The sequence below is a fragment of the Anas acuta genome, chromosome 12, assembly GCF_963932015.1.
Source record: "Anas acuta chromosome 12, bAnaAcu1.1, whole genome shotgun sequence".
NCBI lineage: Eukaryota > Metazoa > Chordata > Aves > Anseriformes > Anatidae > Anas > Anas acuta.
The window spans coordinates 18,230,195-18,247,336 of record NC_088990.1 but is presented as its reverse complement, the minus strand read 5'-3'; the positions used below and the strand labels follow the sequence as shown (position 1 = coordinate 18,247,336).

At 36.8% G+C, this 17,142-nt stretch overlaps 1 protein-coding gene across 7 annotated transcripts in view; it reads left to right on the top strand.

Moving 5' to 3' along the window:
• Nucleotides 1-17,142, top strand: part of TCF12 (transcription factor 12) — a 158,617-nt gene that overhangs the window by 44,100 nt on the left and 97,375 nt on the right. For all 7 annotated transcript variants that reach the window (XM_068696249.1, XM_068696250.1, XM_068696248.1 and 4 more), the window contains 2 exons: nucleotides 2,609-2,677; nucleotides 12,954-13,056. In XM_068696249.1, coding sequence (XP_068552350.1) covers nucleotides 2,609-2,677; nucleotides 12,954-13,056 — 172 coding nt within the window. The remainder of the gene's footprint in view (nucleotides 1-2,608; nucleotides 2,678-12,953; nucleotides 13,057-17,142) is intronic.

Below are 17,142 nucleotides of genomic sequence, written 5' to 3'. Positions count from 1 at the left end.
TCTAGCCTTTCCATTGACATTACCCAGTTGAAGTATGTGCTGCGTTATGGTGTTGGAGAGAGGCTTCACTTTTTCAGTGGCTTTCTTCTGTTCCTGTTGTAGCTTCATCCACCCCACATACGGATCCCAAGTTTTTTGGTAGTATCTTGTATCTGACAATAATACCATCTTGTTAAAACCCAACTCAGTGGTTAAAAGCCAGCTTTTCCTGTAGTAAATCACATTACCTTTTATCTACTCAGTTTTCCTTTTATGAATACATACTCCCTAAAGAGCTAGTGAGTTAAGTACCTGATGAATTAATAGAAATGCACAGCATAATAGTTAACCCTGATCTAAATAATCTGTTCTGAATTCACTACTGTCGACCCAGAGAGCTGTTAGCAGCTTTCTCCTGCTGTGGAATGTAGTGGGTGGGCTACAAGGTCTTGTCCAGGTGGATGTTGCAAAAACCTGCATCTGACTTCGGAGGAGAACATTAGGAAGACTCTCTATGAAGTTTTATTTTTCCCCATTGATCTTCAGTAAATAAGCTACAGTAAATGGGTGGAAAAAAAAAATGGGTTGCAGAAGTATTTCTGTGCAATGTAGAAATTGGGTATCCTTAAAAACATCCTGAATAACTTGAGGCAGGAAGCCCAGCCTTTAGATGCCTTTTCTTCGTTTGCAACGGAATCTTACTACACAGCTTTTACTATTTGGTATTCTTACTGTAAGTGTTCAGTGTTTTGACACTCATCTATGAAATTGCTGATCAATATTAGTCAGTAATGAATCAAGCTGACCTAACCGGAATTTGAGTTATGATTCAAGTTCACAACTGGGAAATTAATACACGGTCCAAAAGTAAAACCATCAGAAATCATATATTAAAGTTGGTAAAAAGAAAAAAAAAAAAACAAAACATAAGGCAGGTGTTGGTGCTTTAATAAAGGTATACCAGAAGCTAGAAATCATAGGAACAGGTTAGTACTGTTTGCGTCTATCATTAAAAACAGTAAAACAGTTGTCAATATAAACTTGTCTTGATCCCTATGGAAGGACAATATAAACTTGTCTTGATCCCTGTGGAAGGATTCAAGTAAAAAAAAAAAAAAAAAAAAGGTAAATTTTTGCACTTGTCACGTATCTCCCTACTCCCAGCATTTATAACTTTGGACTTAAAATAATTTATATTTTAAAAAAAGTCCTCTCAGCAAGCAATTACGCAATGTTGTTGAAAGTGAAGTAATCCTGCTCAATAAAAAAGGCTATTTCTTAAATTGTTCATGTACTTGTAATGTTGAGGTGGTAAAGTTTCTTTCACTTCATTAGGGGATTTTTCTTTTTTTAATCTTAAAGACAACAAAAATCCTGTGTGGGGAAAAAGTACTGAAGTTAATGACAGACTCCTGTGCATTGAATATTTTTACAGATGTTTTTCTACACTACTTTTTTTCAGAAAGCTTGCTAAAATATATAAACATAAGGGCAAGCCTTAGGTTAGCATGGAACATGATGTTAGTCTGCCCATAAATTTCTTCATGGAGTGACCTTATCTGCGAGCTGTTGGCAGCTGTGGAGCTGGTATGGCAATGGCTCCTGGCAGATCAGACACCAGCTGGTGGGTGACGGTAGGTTTAGATTGTCCTTTGGGCCCTGTGTGGTTGGTTGTCTTAGGAGGCTTGTCTTAGGTGGCTTGTTTTTGAAAGACTGCAAAAAATCTCCTTGGTTTTATGGAGTATATCATCTTCAAGCACAGAGTAGTAATAAGAAGGGCGTGTCCCATAGGATTGGAATAGATTTTCTTGCAGAATTGATGTGAAATGGATACCCGAAGGAATTCAGAGGGTATTTAAATCTTTGTCTGGGTTTTCAGTACACCTTGACGCTAGATAATGGGACAGGAAAAGCAAACTTTCTGTAGAGCCCTGCATGAAACAATAAAGAATGGTTGTCCGGGATGTCATTTAAATAACAGCTTTGTTTAAGGAAAAATTGAATTCCTCTTAAAGGAAAACACTATTCTTGTGTTTTCCCCTAAAAGGTTATGAACAATAGAAATGTATGTTGTCTGGATATAGGATTTGTAATGATAAAGAGGTACAAATCAATTCATTCCGTGGCCAGGTTTTTCTGGAGGAAAAAAAAAAAAAAGTAGAACACAGGAAATGGTCTTTGGCATTGAAATCCCAGGAAAAGCACCAGACTTCATTTATGAGTCTAAACCAAGTTTGTGTGCATATGTTTTGGGTAAGATTTATTGTCATTTATTTCTTGTTTTTCTTTCAACTAACGAGGCTTGCAATGATACTTATTTAGAATTTTGAATATAGGTAACTCCTGGCTACTGCTTCATACGCTGACCAGAATAGATAAAAATGAGTGTGGGGATCTGTATTGCAGGAGTATAGATCATCAGTAGTTCACAGTCAGCAGGGCAAGTGATGGACTTTTCCTTTTGTGTTTCTCCGTTACATCTTCTGATGACTAACATTTAGTATTTAAATAAGTCAAAATGATCTTGCTAATATGTTTGGCTTTAATGCTTCAGAATGCAGTGCTTTCTCAATTTCAGTATAGAATGTTAATCTTGTCGTAATTGTTCTTACGACTTCCTTGTTTACAGGAAAATGGCAGTCTTCATGGAAAAAGCTCAGACCTCTCCACGGACATAGAGAAGTTGAAACCGCAAGAGGTACCAATTTCTCTTCTTTATATTGTGTGTGTGGTGGCTTGTTTATTTATTTACTTATTTTAAATCTGCCTGCAGCTGACTACTGGAGTTTTTTCCTTAGAAGTCACAGTACAGTGATGGAATTGTTTAATAGTTTAAATCATTGGCAAAATACTGGCTGGAATTTCCAGAGGCACATAATAGATTGGGAATTAATGGTAGTTAAATGTGTACCTTTCACAGGATCATTAAGTAAGATGGTGGAAGACGGGGTAAAGGGAGATCTTCCTCTGATCTCCTTTCTCCCCTCCTGCTACAGGTCTGTTTGTATCTAGTAGTAATGCTTAAGGAAAGAGTATAAATGCAGGGCAATTATTTTGCCGCCTTTACTGATGTACAGTCCTGGTGAAGCCCAGCACTTAGCGATTTAGGAGACTTTCTGGACAGAGCCAATCTTATGGACGTTGTTCTTATAGCTACTGGTGGACTTGTTCTCTGAGAGTTGTGAATTTTTTTGACTGTGATTATAGTTTTGGCAAAAATAGCGAATATTCTGTGGCAAAAATACTGATGGTTGTGTGCTGACCAGTGATTTTAACTGATTTCTACCATGTTCCTGTGTTTTGATGAGTGGTGATTAGTTGTTACTTACGTACTTCATATTTTTTCTTTTTTTTTTTTTTCATGAACATCTTTGTTGTACATGCCAGTCACATGTGTCTCCTCCACCAAACTGAGCAATCATAATCTACTGGTCTCTTATATAGTAACTTTACCTAGCTTCTAGTTCGGTTAGTTCTTGGTACCAATCTCTGAATTTTTCTGCATAACTTAGAATTGGGTTGATTACTGCTACATGTGCTAGTCAACATGAGGGTATGCTGTCCGTTTCTGCATGACAAAAATACTTCTCTGTTCTTTTCTTACTTGTTCCTAAGTCTTGCACTTTTTGACTGTCCCTGAGCTCTGAAGTGACATTGTTTTAAAAACTATATGGGATACCGAGATTTTTTCCTAATACTCTGCAGTAGTTCCCACCTTGTACTGTCACAATTATTTCTTTAAGCACGTTTCTCATGTTTCTTTTGTGTTTACACCAAACATTATTTACTATTTCATTGCAAATTTTGTAGGGAACTTGCTTTATAATTCTGCACTAATATTTAGTAAGGATGTTTTAAAACATTTTTTGTTATCAATAAATTTTGCCATCTCTCTGTTTACCCAGTCTTCTCTATTTATTCATGCAGCTGTTGAAGAATGTTGATCTGAGTACAGCTTTTTTGGGGAAATGGGGAAAACACATTGGTAACTTCCTTTCACTATGAAAACTGGGCGATATTCCTGTGCTTGGGGTGGGGTGTTTTGTCTTTTAATCTATTGATCAGTAATAAATTCACAGAAGTCCTTCTCACATCCCATAACATTTTAGTTTACTTGACTCTCTCTTTTGGTAGTGTTTTGAACTAGCATTAAAGTTGGAAAGTCTGAGAATTACTGTAGACTTGAGAAAACCTTATATAATAGCCTTGTTTTTCATTGCCTAATAACGCTAAATATTCTAGCACTGGAGGATTAGTGGGTATTTGTATATTTAGAATCGGCTGTGATGATCTTAAATTCGTGAAAAGGTATGAATCAGTGACATCTGTGTGCGAAATCTCTTGCATAGAGCGAATGTTTTGCTAGAAAAATGAACCACTTGAAAATATATCTATAGTGGAAAATAAAAAGTAGGAAAGCTTTATTTTTAGAGGAATAATTCAGGGGAGCTAATTAGCAGGTCAGTCGAATTCTACAGAATGCTGATGTCTGCTTTAATCTCGAATGATTGTAATGAAGTCCATTTACAATACTGTGTCAAATTTGCCATCAGTTGGGGTGCTTTCTTTTTTTCTGACTATTCAATCTTGATTTTACCTTGATCTGGGCAACTGTGGTGGTTTTCGGATTGCTATCTTTTGATTAATGTATGCAAGTCTCTCCCTTGTCTGAGCGATGTAGAGCTAGAGATTTTTGCATGTGTTCATAATCCCTTGCATTAGAAGGGTAGCTGTCTCTTAGCATATGCTGCAGAGAATTGGAAAGCTGCTTTTTAAAGCCTTGCTCTACTGAGCTCTTCGAAGCCAATTCAGAGGTACTGAAGCAAGTAGCAGTTTGATTGTTACTTGGTAATGTCTTGCCCTATAGCTCTTGAAAATTTTGTTTTCCTGGTGTGAGATGCTTCCAAAATTCTGGCTTTCCACTTTGTCTGGGAGTTGTCATTGATTTGCATAACCTAGCAACAAGTTGGTATATTTATTCTTTTTGGATAAATATAAACTTTTAATGAAGTTTTTCTTTCTATTGTAGCATGGTTAATAGTGGCTTTTATTTTGTGAATCATGCTGCTCTGAGATTTTCTTTCATATTTTTGATTTTGTTACAACACTCTTCGGAAAACAAAAAAAGGAACAAGGTTTTTATCTATTTAAATTGCTCTTTCCAAAAGAGAAAAATACATAAAATACTTTTTTAAAAAATAAGACATTTCCTTGCTAGATATTTTTTCATTTTTTTTTTCTAATGCATACTTATGTGGTAATTTTAACTTTTTTAAAATAAGTTAGCAGCAATATTTTTGTTACAAAATTTCTACCATGGGTGCTTGAAGTATTTTCCAGCATTTATATTGCAATAAAAGCTGTAAATGTACGTTTTGACCTGTTTCAGCACTGAGTATGCAGTTTATTCTCTCCTGTTGAGTTGCGTAACTCTTATATATCTATTTGAAGTCAGAGTTGAACCATTCACGGTACCGCTGCTAGACATAGATAACATTGTAGCACCAGTCAACAGGTTATGCCCTACGTGTATATAAAAGACTTAGATATACATTGGAGCCGAAAATACTATTTGCCCATTCTATTCTTTTTACGCCCCTCCCACCAGTAGAACTTTAATTTGCAAAGAAGTCAAAAAAACAATAGTAATGAGATAGCAGGTTTTGAAATAGTATTTTATACCTCTTAATCTCAGGTACATTACAAGAAAGGAAGCTGTTAAATAGCAAAACAAGACAAGAGGGACACAGAAATACAGTAAGTGTTATCAAGTCTGTTGTACTTGTGTCCTTTTTGTCCTCTGGTTTCTTTTTGTTTTTTTATTTTTATTCTTATTTTTTTTATTGTTGTTGTTGGGGGAGGGAGATTGGTGGTGGTTCTGCTGATTATTTGCTTTTCCTGATGTATTCTATAAGTAAGCAGATGATACAGTGTGAAACCAAAGCCTAAATTCAGTATCCCGTATTTAGCGCACAGGATGTTTCCACAAATGCAGCTTACTTTGTAATTTAACTTATGGGCAGCTCTATTTAAAACAGGTTCCAGAATTTTAAGCACACTCTCTAGATAGGTTTTTTAAGTATTATTTTCAAGCTTGTTCATGCCAGTATGTTGGCCTCACTTGTGTTATTTTATTTCCTGATTTATAGTTTAGATAAGAGCTGGAGAAATCTGTTTTCAGTCATAAGTTATTATTGTAGGAGAGTTGTGTTTTGTTTTGTTTTTTTTTATTGCATCTCCCTATTAGATGGAAATTAGTGTTGGAATATGATTTCAAATGAGCTTTCTGTGTGGTCAAAGAAATGTCTTATTGCATGTTGCGTTGATACTTGTCTCACAAGAATTCGGAGAGGTGTAATTGGCTGTTTGGTTTAGTTGTTTAAAATCAGATCCGTTATTCACTATGTTAATTTCCTGGAAATGGATTTAGAACTGGAGAAAACACTGATTATTGGAGAACAGATTCCTTGTTCAGTGTGTTGTGTTCAGTCACAAATTTCGCGTGTTCACAGAGAAGTCTCTTTACTCTGGCCCATACAATTTTAAACATGAAGCGCAGTTGCAGCATCCAAGTTAATAGTCTACATGTAAATAACTTAAGTTTTAAGATGAAACTGATATTATTGTTTGTATCTCAGTTTTTGGTGAATCTGAATGAAAACTTAAACCACCATATATCCATCATGAGGATAATATAAATTGAAGCTCTCTTGTAGTGGGTACCTGTTATACCATAAGAATTTCTATGCTTCCAGGGTGAGTTCTGACTTCTCTGGATCCTTGAAGCACTCCTTTCTGAGAATATATATATATATATATATATATATATATATTTTGTTTTGTTTTGTTGTTTGTTTTTTTTTTTGTTTTGTTTTGTTTTTTTTTTCCTTTGGATTTATTTTTAACTTCCTTTCTTTTTTGTAATGTTCATTCTTAGCAGTGTGTTCACAGCTAATTCACAGTAGACTCAGCAAGGTTTTGGCTCTGTAGTCTTTCTTCTTGGAGCCACTGACAAATACCTAGATTTGATGAGTTTTCTTTCCAAAACGTTTGTTTATTTCTATAAACCTACATGATCACATAGACCATAACCTTTCAAAGTAGGTAGGACACATTGGTATGTCTTCCAGAAGCTGCTTATCTCATTTTCTCTCAGTGATCACAACCACAAAGCTCACAGGTACAGTACAGTCCGTCTGTCTCTCTCTTGCTGTCTCAACATCTCTGTAACACCCCATCCCTTTTCCCCCTTTTTTTTTTTTTCTCTTTAGTTTATTTTAGAACTCAAATCATTTGGAAGAGCAGATAACCCAAACCGAAGTGGATTTCAGCAGTAGATCTACTGTTCATTTACATATTATACATTCAGGTGGCTTCTCTTGGATTGATCGGATAGCAGAGTTTAGCTTGGAAGGGATCTAAAAGTTCATAGATGTTAAATGATTAATATTTGTTAGCTAAGGTCAGCCAAACCATAAAAGGTAAGGAATTAGAAGCAGTATTCATTAAATTTAATCTTTTAGTCTGTAATCAAGTCGAACTGTGAAGTTAACCATTCCTTTTAGTGGAATTTTAAGTATCTTAACTTTAGTGGAAATAATTGATCTGTATTTTAAGTTGCTAAGTTGCAAATAGTCACTTACTGGTCTAGCAGCTTGCTTATGAGCTACAGCTGGGACTGATTTTTGGTTTGTTCCCAGGTACAGGTACTTGCATTGGAGAGAGGTGTTGAGGATAAGGGAAGAAGAACAAATTAAGTCTGTTTTCTCTAGTATGGTGGACTTGAGCAAAATAAAAGGCTGTGCAGTACTTAGAATACAGGAATAAATTATTTAAGGAAGTCAATAAATGCATAGGAAAATCATGTGCTGTGCTGCCTAAAAGCTACCTTGTCGTTACAGTGCCTCCTTCATTTTTCAAAGGGAAACTGTGAAATAAAAATAGGATGTTATGCATTAATTAAAAAAAAATAAGTATGTCTATACATAAATATATATTAAAAAATAGTTACATGTATATAATATAACTAAACAAGTCCACAGCATGAGCTAGTGGCAGGAGTGTGGTTTTTCTTATGCATGGACAAACCGTGGTGTGACTTTAGACAATAATGATTAAAGGAGAGTAGTTTTCTGTTTGAGGTAGAATGAAAAGGGAGGGGATCAATCTGTGTCTGTGTTCTTCTTTTCCAAGCAGATTGAAGTTAGTCGTTATTCTGTCTTGTGTAAACGAACGTGAATTGTCTTTCAGCATATGCTTTAGCAATTTTAACTTAGTTTTCCTACACCTCTAATCATGAAGTACTGACCTTATGGTCATGGTAATGAGGCAGAGACTCATTGTGTCGGGGTTACTTATGGGTTACTAGGATAAACGTGCCTGGTATGGAATGTTGTTTCTCTGTTGTTGGTTTGCTTTCATTTCCTCTTTCACGGTTACCAGAACAGTTAATTCTATAAGATAATTTTCAGGTGTTTTGTATGCTATTACGTAAGATTTTTGTAAATAGTCTCAGATTTTCAGTTGGTGTAGCTGTACTAGCACCTGTGTAGATGGAAAATCCTCTTGGTAACAGGCAAAGCCTAAATTACTTGAGGAGTCTTACCCAGAAAAGGTGGGAATGAAAAGTATTACAACTGATTATATTTTTTGTGTTTTAATTGATAGAGTTCAGTTACTGGAATGATTAGAGAACTTCACTTTAATCCAATGAAACGTAAAAAATGAATAAAATGTTAGAGCATTCAACCTTGAGAGTGCCTACACTCTGCAATTAAATTGCAGCACTAATTAGTAATAGTCCTCCAGCTGCATTTCATGCCAGGCATTATTAGTTTATGATACTTGTTGCTTTTGTTTGCAGACATATCTGATTTTTGTCTTTCTGAATGCAGACATAGAGTGAGACTGAAGTTTCGGAGAGGCTAACAGGCATTTTGCAACAGGCAAAATGAACAGTCTCAATGTTAGAAAATGCTGTAAGGGAACAGTTGGCATTAGCCTCCATTAGGCTGAATTGGGACTGTAATAAAACAGAAGTTTTGCCTCCCTTTGTAAAGGGTAAAGCTGTCTTGGGTATTACTCGTGTAACAAGTTGGAACAAACAGTATGGTTTGGTGTTTACAGCTATGGCATACAAACGGTCTTACTCAAAACCAGTTTTCTTTGTGTAGATAGAAAAACGCCCTGTCTGAGCTGTCTGCTGTCCCTTTGCAATAGCGTGGTCATAAAAGAAAATAAATTGTCTAATAAGTCTATTTTGCAGACTTCTCACCAGCTATTTGCTAAATACTCAAACCGTGCCCTCTGATGCATGCTGATCGGTACGCTTGCTGAGGAATGAAGGTGGCAGAAATGAGGGTGTGTGCTGGGAATGGAAAGCTGCCCTCCTGCTTTCCTATGTCAAACCTGCCTCACAGCTAACGGGAAGTAGCAGGAAGGCCACCTATGGCCCAAAGGATGGGATCACCAACCTGCTCGAGGAGGGCAAGGTCAGAGTATAGATCACTGAATAGTGCTTCCCAGAGGGAGAAGAGCTTTTGGCATAACTAGTTAGCTCCTGTTTATGCTTGAAGCTTTTATCAGTCAAACTGTGATCAACTGAGTCCACTTCTGGAGGCAGGTAGAATAATCTTCAAAATTGCCATGTACTGGAATTTCTTTTCTGCCTCAGAAAGAGAGGATGAAATGGAAACACCCTAGGCTACCCTTTTTCACATCTGGGGAGGACATATTACTGATTTTTTTTTTTTTTTTTAAAGCATAATTCACAGAAGTCACAGCACCAAGCCTTTCGGAATTTAAGAAGCGTTTGGACTGTGCACTTAGTCACATGGTCTAAAATTTTGGATAGAGCCGTGTGGTGTCGGAGTTGGGCTTGATGATCCTTATGGGTCCCTTCCGACTCAGGATATTCTATGATTCTATGATAATTTGAAAAGAGGGCTCTGGAATAGGTTTACATACTGCCTCTACCCCACCACCTGTTGCCTTTGCCATGAGGGATCCATTCAGTTGCCAGCTGCACAGTATTTCCTCTGAAATGTAGTCATACAGGTGGGATGTACCTTTTAATAAATCAGTCTTTATTGCTGTAGCAGACAGACGTTTTAAAGCTCTCAACTGCATTCTTCTTTTAAGCAGTAAATATGTTTTCAGTTTGCACTATCATATTTCCTAAATCTTTAAGCTCCGACTGTACTACTAACAGCTTCCAGTAGCTTTTTGGAAAAGAAGCTATTGGAAGCCTCTAAAAGTCTCATCTGTGCTTGACTAAAGTTCTTTCCAGTAGGACTTGATGCTATTCATTATGTAAGTAAACAGTACAGATGTAAAAGCAAGAAATGGTATCAGGAATGCAGTTTTATTTGAAGTACAGCTTGAATGTGAAGAATGCTCTGAAATAACTCTAATTTAGATCATTGTCCTTAGCACTCTTCTCATTTGGCTTAATTTGCTTTTGTGAAGTGGAAAAGAAGTTTGGTAAATCAAAGCTGTGCATGGTTGTGATTATTTTGTATTCCTGTGGGTGGGCTATATGTGGGAATCAATGCAGCATTTCTAGTGCCGACCAAAAAACTGCTGCCTGAGCTGATAGCTCGTAACTCACTGCGAAGGCTGAGGACCTGGTGTCAGGGATGGAGGCCAAGTTCAGACCTCTGTACGTGGGTCCCCTGTGGAGGTGGAGGAGAGGAGACACTCAGCACGAGTGTGCATTCTGCAAAGCATGACAAAGACAGAAAACCTATTCTATCTGTAGTGCTTGCATATGCATTAGTACATTTTTTTTCCTCATCTTGGAACATTTCCTATGTTTTCTGTGGCTTTTAGTGTTGCAAAGGAAATCTTAGAGCTTTTTTCAGCTGGCTGAAGTGGTTGATTTGTCCACTGGTGTAGAAATACAGCTTGGACGCTTGGATAATTGCACACCAGTGTGTTCTGGGGAACGGAGAAGGTGTATGAAAAGAGCGTGCTGTAAAGGGTTGGCTGAAGGAAGCCCGATGGTAGGAGGGTGAGCGTTCTGTTCTCTCATCCCCCCAGTTCTCAAATCCCACTGTTTTTGAGGGGACTGAGGGAATGTGCAATATGAACCTGGGGGAGAGCGTTATTAATCCTGTGTGTTAGGTTGAGTGTGTTGCATGGTGTGTAACCGTGTGTGAAATGAGTCTTACTCTTGTAATATATTCAGTAGTTTAAATATTTATTTTGTCAATAAAGATCTCCTGAAGACTTTGGTCTCTGGGGCTCATCTAGGCACTGCTTCACGAATGCTTGAGATCGGGATTCTTTCACCCCTCATTAATACTGTCCTTACTTTCTTGGGTTTTCTTTTTGTGTGCTTTGTTTTTTAAATAAAATAAAGTTCTCTGTTTGCACCCTTTTGTTCCTTTATTCAGCAGGTTGAATTTCTTTTTTGTTTCCTTTCAACTTAAAACCAACCCCATGTGGTGACCTTAGCCAGGAGCCGCTCCGGCTCCCCATTTCCTCGGCAGCTGCTGCTGCACGCTGCCTGCCTGACAGACGGGCCGGGTCGTGCTCACCAGAGGACACCCTCGTGGTCATAACCAAGCTGTAAATGTCACGAAGGCTGCTCCCGAATGCCTATCACTTGTGTATCACTGATTCTGAAGTAGATAAAGTCAGCCAAAGATTCATTTGGGAGCTGGGACTCCCGGAAGATTTCTTTTAAAGCAGAATAGCGGGGAGAGTTGTGACACGCATCCGTAAGCAGTTGGTGGTGATGTGACAGTTATTTAGCCCTCAGTTACCAGCCCTTTGGTTGAACTGACAGCACGCCTGCAAAGATAGTGAGGCCTGTTTCAGCCCCATTAATGTTGTCTTGAATGGGAGCCTGCGGTCTGAAAAAATGATAAATGTTCAGTGATTGATGATTTTATAGTCCTGGGGGACTTGGGATGGCTTCTAGGAGCTGTGAGCCTGAGCAATTTTCCTCTGTCCCTTAATTAGGCCCCAGCTTTGGATTTCTCTCTAGATTTTAGTCTAAAGAGGCTTAAAGGAATGAATGATCAGGAATTGTAAGCTAAGGTTTACAAAATGTGGTTCAAAACTTCGGTTACAAAGGAGGTGCAATTTTCAGTGCGAAGTCTGTCAGGTTTTGATACGGTGTAAGTGATTCAGTGCACATCTGAGCAGTCTTAACTGGCAAATACCATATTCATGCCTTTATACACAAAAGCTGAAAGCATTTTGAACTGTACAAAAGAAAATTTAAGTAATTGGTTTAATTAAATAATATGCATATCCTTGTGCTTCTGTGTTTTCTATCTGTCTCTTTTACCAGTGTTTCCAGACTGCCTAAGGGTCATTCCAGACTTTTAAGTTGGCTATCTCAATGTTAGAGAAGTGCAAAACAGTGTTTCAGTTTGAATGTTGCTTTGAAAATTAGATGGCAAAATTATTTGATCAGTATTTGAAAGTAAACCTGTTGTCAGTGAGCTGTGCTGTTCAGCAATGTGATAGTGTTCAAATGTGTGTGAATCTGAAACTATGGAATTTCTATGCATTTGCACCAACGTTTTTTCTGAACATCTGTGGCTCATTATGAACTTCTTACTGTGGTGTTTTGTTAATGCAAACAAACATTTAAAAAAAAAAAAAAAAAGAAAATGAGTTGTGACTTCTTCAGATCAATTTTACTCTCACAACGCTTAGTGATGTAACACTAAGAAGATTCAAATATCAATATATCTCAGTAGTATGCAATTTTTAGGAATACGTTCTATGAGGACACAGCTTGCTAAGAAATGGTGATTTATTTTTGATGGAGAGAATGAAAAGAGGGATAGAAAGTAAAATGTGGGCAGAGAGTGATTTCTGAGCGATAGACCTCAAAGCCAACTTTTGTGATGAATGACCAATTGTGACTCTGCACATTTAATTAGGGAAGTGTCATTACACTCAATTAGCAGGGCTGCCAAATAATCTGTTTAATACTCTGGTCTTTTTTTCTCTAGGGTTTTGCAGACAGTCCTCATTACAGTGATCACTTGAATGACAGTCGATTAGGGCCCCATGAAGGATTGTCCCCGACACCTTTCATGAACTCAAATCTGATGGGTAAGTAGGTAATTCTTTACGAGTATCCCCTCAAAGCCTCTTTGGTCAGAAAGAGACATTTTTCATCCCCTTGTCTAGGCCTGACATGTCAAGCATCTGGAAGTTGCTTTGTTTCTCACAGCAACACTGACTTTCCTGTTGAATTATTTGAATGTTTGGCAAAATCATCATAAAGACCGTTGTCTGATGTTCTAGAAGAAAGAACTATCTACATATTGTCAAGTTGATCTAGAAAGTTAATATATTTTACTTTGATTTTTGCATTTCTCTAGTGAAATCAAAGTGATTTTAAAACTGTTTTTCTAACTTTTGCTGCAAAGACACCAATAGTAATCTTTATTTTTTGCACCTCAAAAAAAGAGAACCACCAACTTTTTAAGTCTTTTACATAAACTCTTTTTACGTTTTCTAATTTATTTTTTTTTATTTGTTTCCTTAGAAACGTTGTCACTTCTAAGAAATACTTTCAAACTCCTATTTAGCTGGGCAAAAACTGTTACTGTTTCCAGGTTTTTGGGTGCGCAACTTTTTTTTTTCTGCTATTGAAACTGGAAAAGCAAGCAAGCACCCCCCAAAAGCATGTATTAGATGGTTGGCTTAGATATTGTTTTTTCATATATTTTAGATAATGTTTTTTTTCAGTGCTTCTTTGCCTGGATTCTACTGTTACCTGAAACGTATTAATGTACTAATGGTTGTCCGAAACTCGTCACCCTTATTCCAGTTTGGGGCATAAAACTGTCAGTTGCAAAATATGTACTGTTGGGCAAAATGTGGCCTTGGGACAGTCTTTCTTGTATTTTTAACATAGGGGTGATTCTGAATGTTGGTTTTGAATTTGTAAACTTGAAATTGTTTCACTTATATATTCTGCTTCTTGCAGACATGACCTATTTTGTGATCTTAGTATTGTCCTTTTAAGACATAGCCATGGTAATCTAAGTGGATTACCTAAATCCAAATCCTGGTGGTCTGCAATTTCTTTTGGAAATCTTTCTACTTTGCTCAATCTTTGTTTACTACTTTAATTTTCTCTGAAATGGAGGCAAAGTGAAGCTACTGCTGAAATGGAATTTCATTGAAACCTTCCTACATGAACCTGAAAATGTGTAATTTTAAAATGAGTGCCTCTGTAGTCGGTATATGGAAAGAGTTCATGTCAATTATCAGTGATACTTATATCTGAAGTAAGGTTAAAATGTAGTCTCCATTTTTTAACAGTTTTCTTCGCTGCCCACCTCAACGCTATTTCAAATGTTGTCTTTTTTTTTTTTTTAAATACAGGAGACTAAAAAGACAAGATATCTCAATTGCCTTTCCAATATTTTGATCGGTAGCATGTATGGAATGGCTCGAGACTTTGGAGCTGGTACTGATTTTGTTTTACAAAAATAAGTACCACAGTTTGATTTTTGTGTTATATTACCAAAAGCAAGCTATTTGTTCTCGCCTTTTGAATAATTTCTAACCCATATATGCTTTAAATAGAAAAAGAAAATCTGTGGTGCAACTATATCCTCCTAGTTTTTACGTTTTATTGAAGAGATGACTAGGTGATTCCATTAGGCATAATAAAATTACATCATTAGTAGAGATTTGCAAAGAAGCCTCCATTGAGATTGCTTTGTAGGGAGAATTAATGAATTGCAAGATGTGTGTATGTCAATCACTTGCCTACAGCAGCTGTTAACTGAAATGGTATTGTAATGCTTTATGGCTAGCTGTTCTGAAGGATTTTGTTTTGCTGAAGCAATAGCACTTGCTTCCTCTATGCAGCAAAGAATTAGAGAAAGCTTTTATTCTATACCTCTAAGAAGTTTAGCAACTCAAAACTCTAAAAGGTTAATTTAAAAGTATTTTGCCCATTATTTTTTTGCCTTGTCGTAGCAAAACAGTTAATTTTAGTTAAGTTACAGCATAGTATGCAGCTTTGTATATTGTACTTCGACATTATGAATTTTGGTGAAGTATGTGAAGGTGAAAGTTTGGAGAGAGGAATAATAAAAGCTCCATAAAAACAGTGAGGAGTAGTTTCATATTTAGTAGCTGGATATATTGTGTTTTTTTTTTCTATCGCTGAGAAGAAAAAAATTCCTCCTTAGTTATTTCAGACAAAAAAAGTTATACAGCTCATATTAAGCTGGAGACGCATTTCCTTCAACAGAATGAAAACATCCATTTTGTTAGTTACTAGATAAGTGCTTTGATTGATCTTCATTGAATCTTCAGAGGCTGAAAGGAGCTGGAGGCCTAGAATATACACTTGATGACCTTACAGGAAATAGCTCAGTAGGCTAATGGGAGTGGTGGAGTGCCTGGGGTCCCACACTGAAGGCCTAAGACACGCTCCTCAACATTTAATCATGACTGAAATGCATCTCTGAAATAGTTTAAAAAAAAAAAAACAAAAACACAACTATTTATATATATAAAAAAAAGAGCGAGCAACAACATATTTCACCATTGCTGTCAACGCTTAAGAGCACCATTAAAAGAAAGAATTGTGTGTCAAGGGGATGTTGTTATTTTGTGTATTATGTTCAGCCGTAAGCATATTTGCCTGAAGAGATAGCGGATTATAAAGTGCCACTGTCTTTCATGATGGAGCTCTCAAACATTTTAATGATCTTGTACATTGCAAAAGAGAGAAATTTTGTCTAACAAGAGTTGATAATGATTCAATAATGAACAATTTGCCACAGAAAGATGCATTTCCATATTCATTTAGATATTTTTGAAGTGTTTTGCAGAGGAAGTGAAGCTATTATGTTGGATTGGTTAGTGTTCTTCACTAATGAATTCCAGAATTATCCTGTTGATTTGTTAGTATGAAAAAGGAAGGGCTGTTGCTTGTATTTTAAGTAAAACCACTGAATTCTCTTGGCACCAGCATAGTCTGTTAGTATCCATAGCGATACGTAGGAAATCAGGCTAAGATATATTGGTTGTATTGCAGCTCCATCCAGACTTGATAATCTTTGCTTATTCAACACTTTCCGGTTTAATTACATTCTAGAAAGCTATTAGCGAGGAGACCGGATTCCTTCCTCTGTAATTATGCTGCCTTTTAGTCCTCTGTACTTGCAGAGGTCAGTTTTTACTAGGACCCTTCAAGCATATGATATTGTATCCTCTGTTGCACTGTTCCCCAAACTTTGTTGTATTGAACTCTTCTGCTTTTGCTTGAGAAGAAAGGAAACATATTGCTCCTGAATATAGCTTTCAAGTGTTTTTGTGTTAGTTGTTCCTGAAAATTAGAAGTGGGCGACTTTTGTTGTGCGTTTGTGCCTTTCCATGAGGAATAGGAAGAATAAAAGCAAAGCACTTACGTACTGAGCAGTTCCACAGGCCTGTACGTGACAAAAAGTCAGGAAAAAATTAGTTGATGGTGAGTGAAAAGGTGGTGGTTGAATATAAGCTTGAATTTAAAATACAAAATTCTATTGCTTTGAGTTGAAAGAGATTATTCTTTCAAGTTTTCTTTCAAGTGTACTTCCTTGTTTTCCCATTAGTTATCTACTTGTTCTACGGTTTAATTGGATTGAATTTTAGGAGATCGGTCAACTGAGATAATTTGCAACTGTCATAATTAGAAACTCAATGTGTGGGACTGGCACATACGGAGTATTTTAGATCATTTGCAACTTCCTGACCTTACCTACTCACTGGCGCTAGTGGATCCAGTTGTAGAGGTTGTAGGTAATGGTGTATTTCATATCATCCATTGATGTTGTAGCATTTACCTCGTTAGTATTCTAATGAGGTGGTGACTGTGCACCTCTTCCTAACAAGCTGCCTTCTGCTTCATGCTAGCTATGGCCATGATAATTTCTTTGACCACTGTGAAGAGTATGGAGGACCTGACAGTGCAGGGGAATGAAGGCATACCTCAGGCAGGATTTACGATGGAGGGAGTAGAAGCTTGTTACAATAATTAGTGTTGTAAGTGGTTCAGGTTTTGCCATGCAAAGGGTGGCAGAAGGAAGGTGCTTGATGGGTTGAGGCCAGATTACACAAAAGTTTCAAAGGTGTTTTTTTTTTTTTTTTTTTGAATTACTGTAAGACTAAAAACTAATTTTGTGGGTT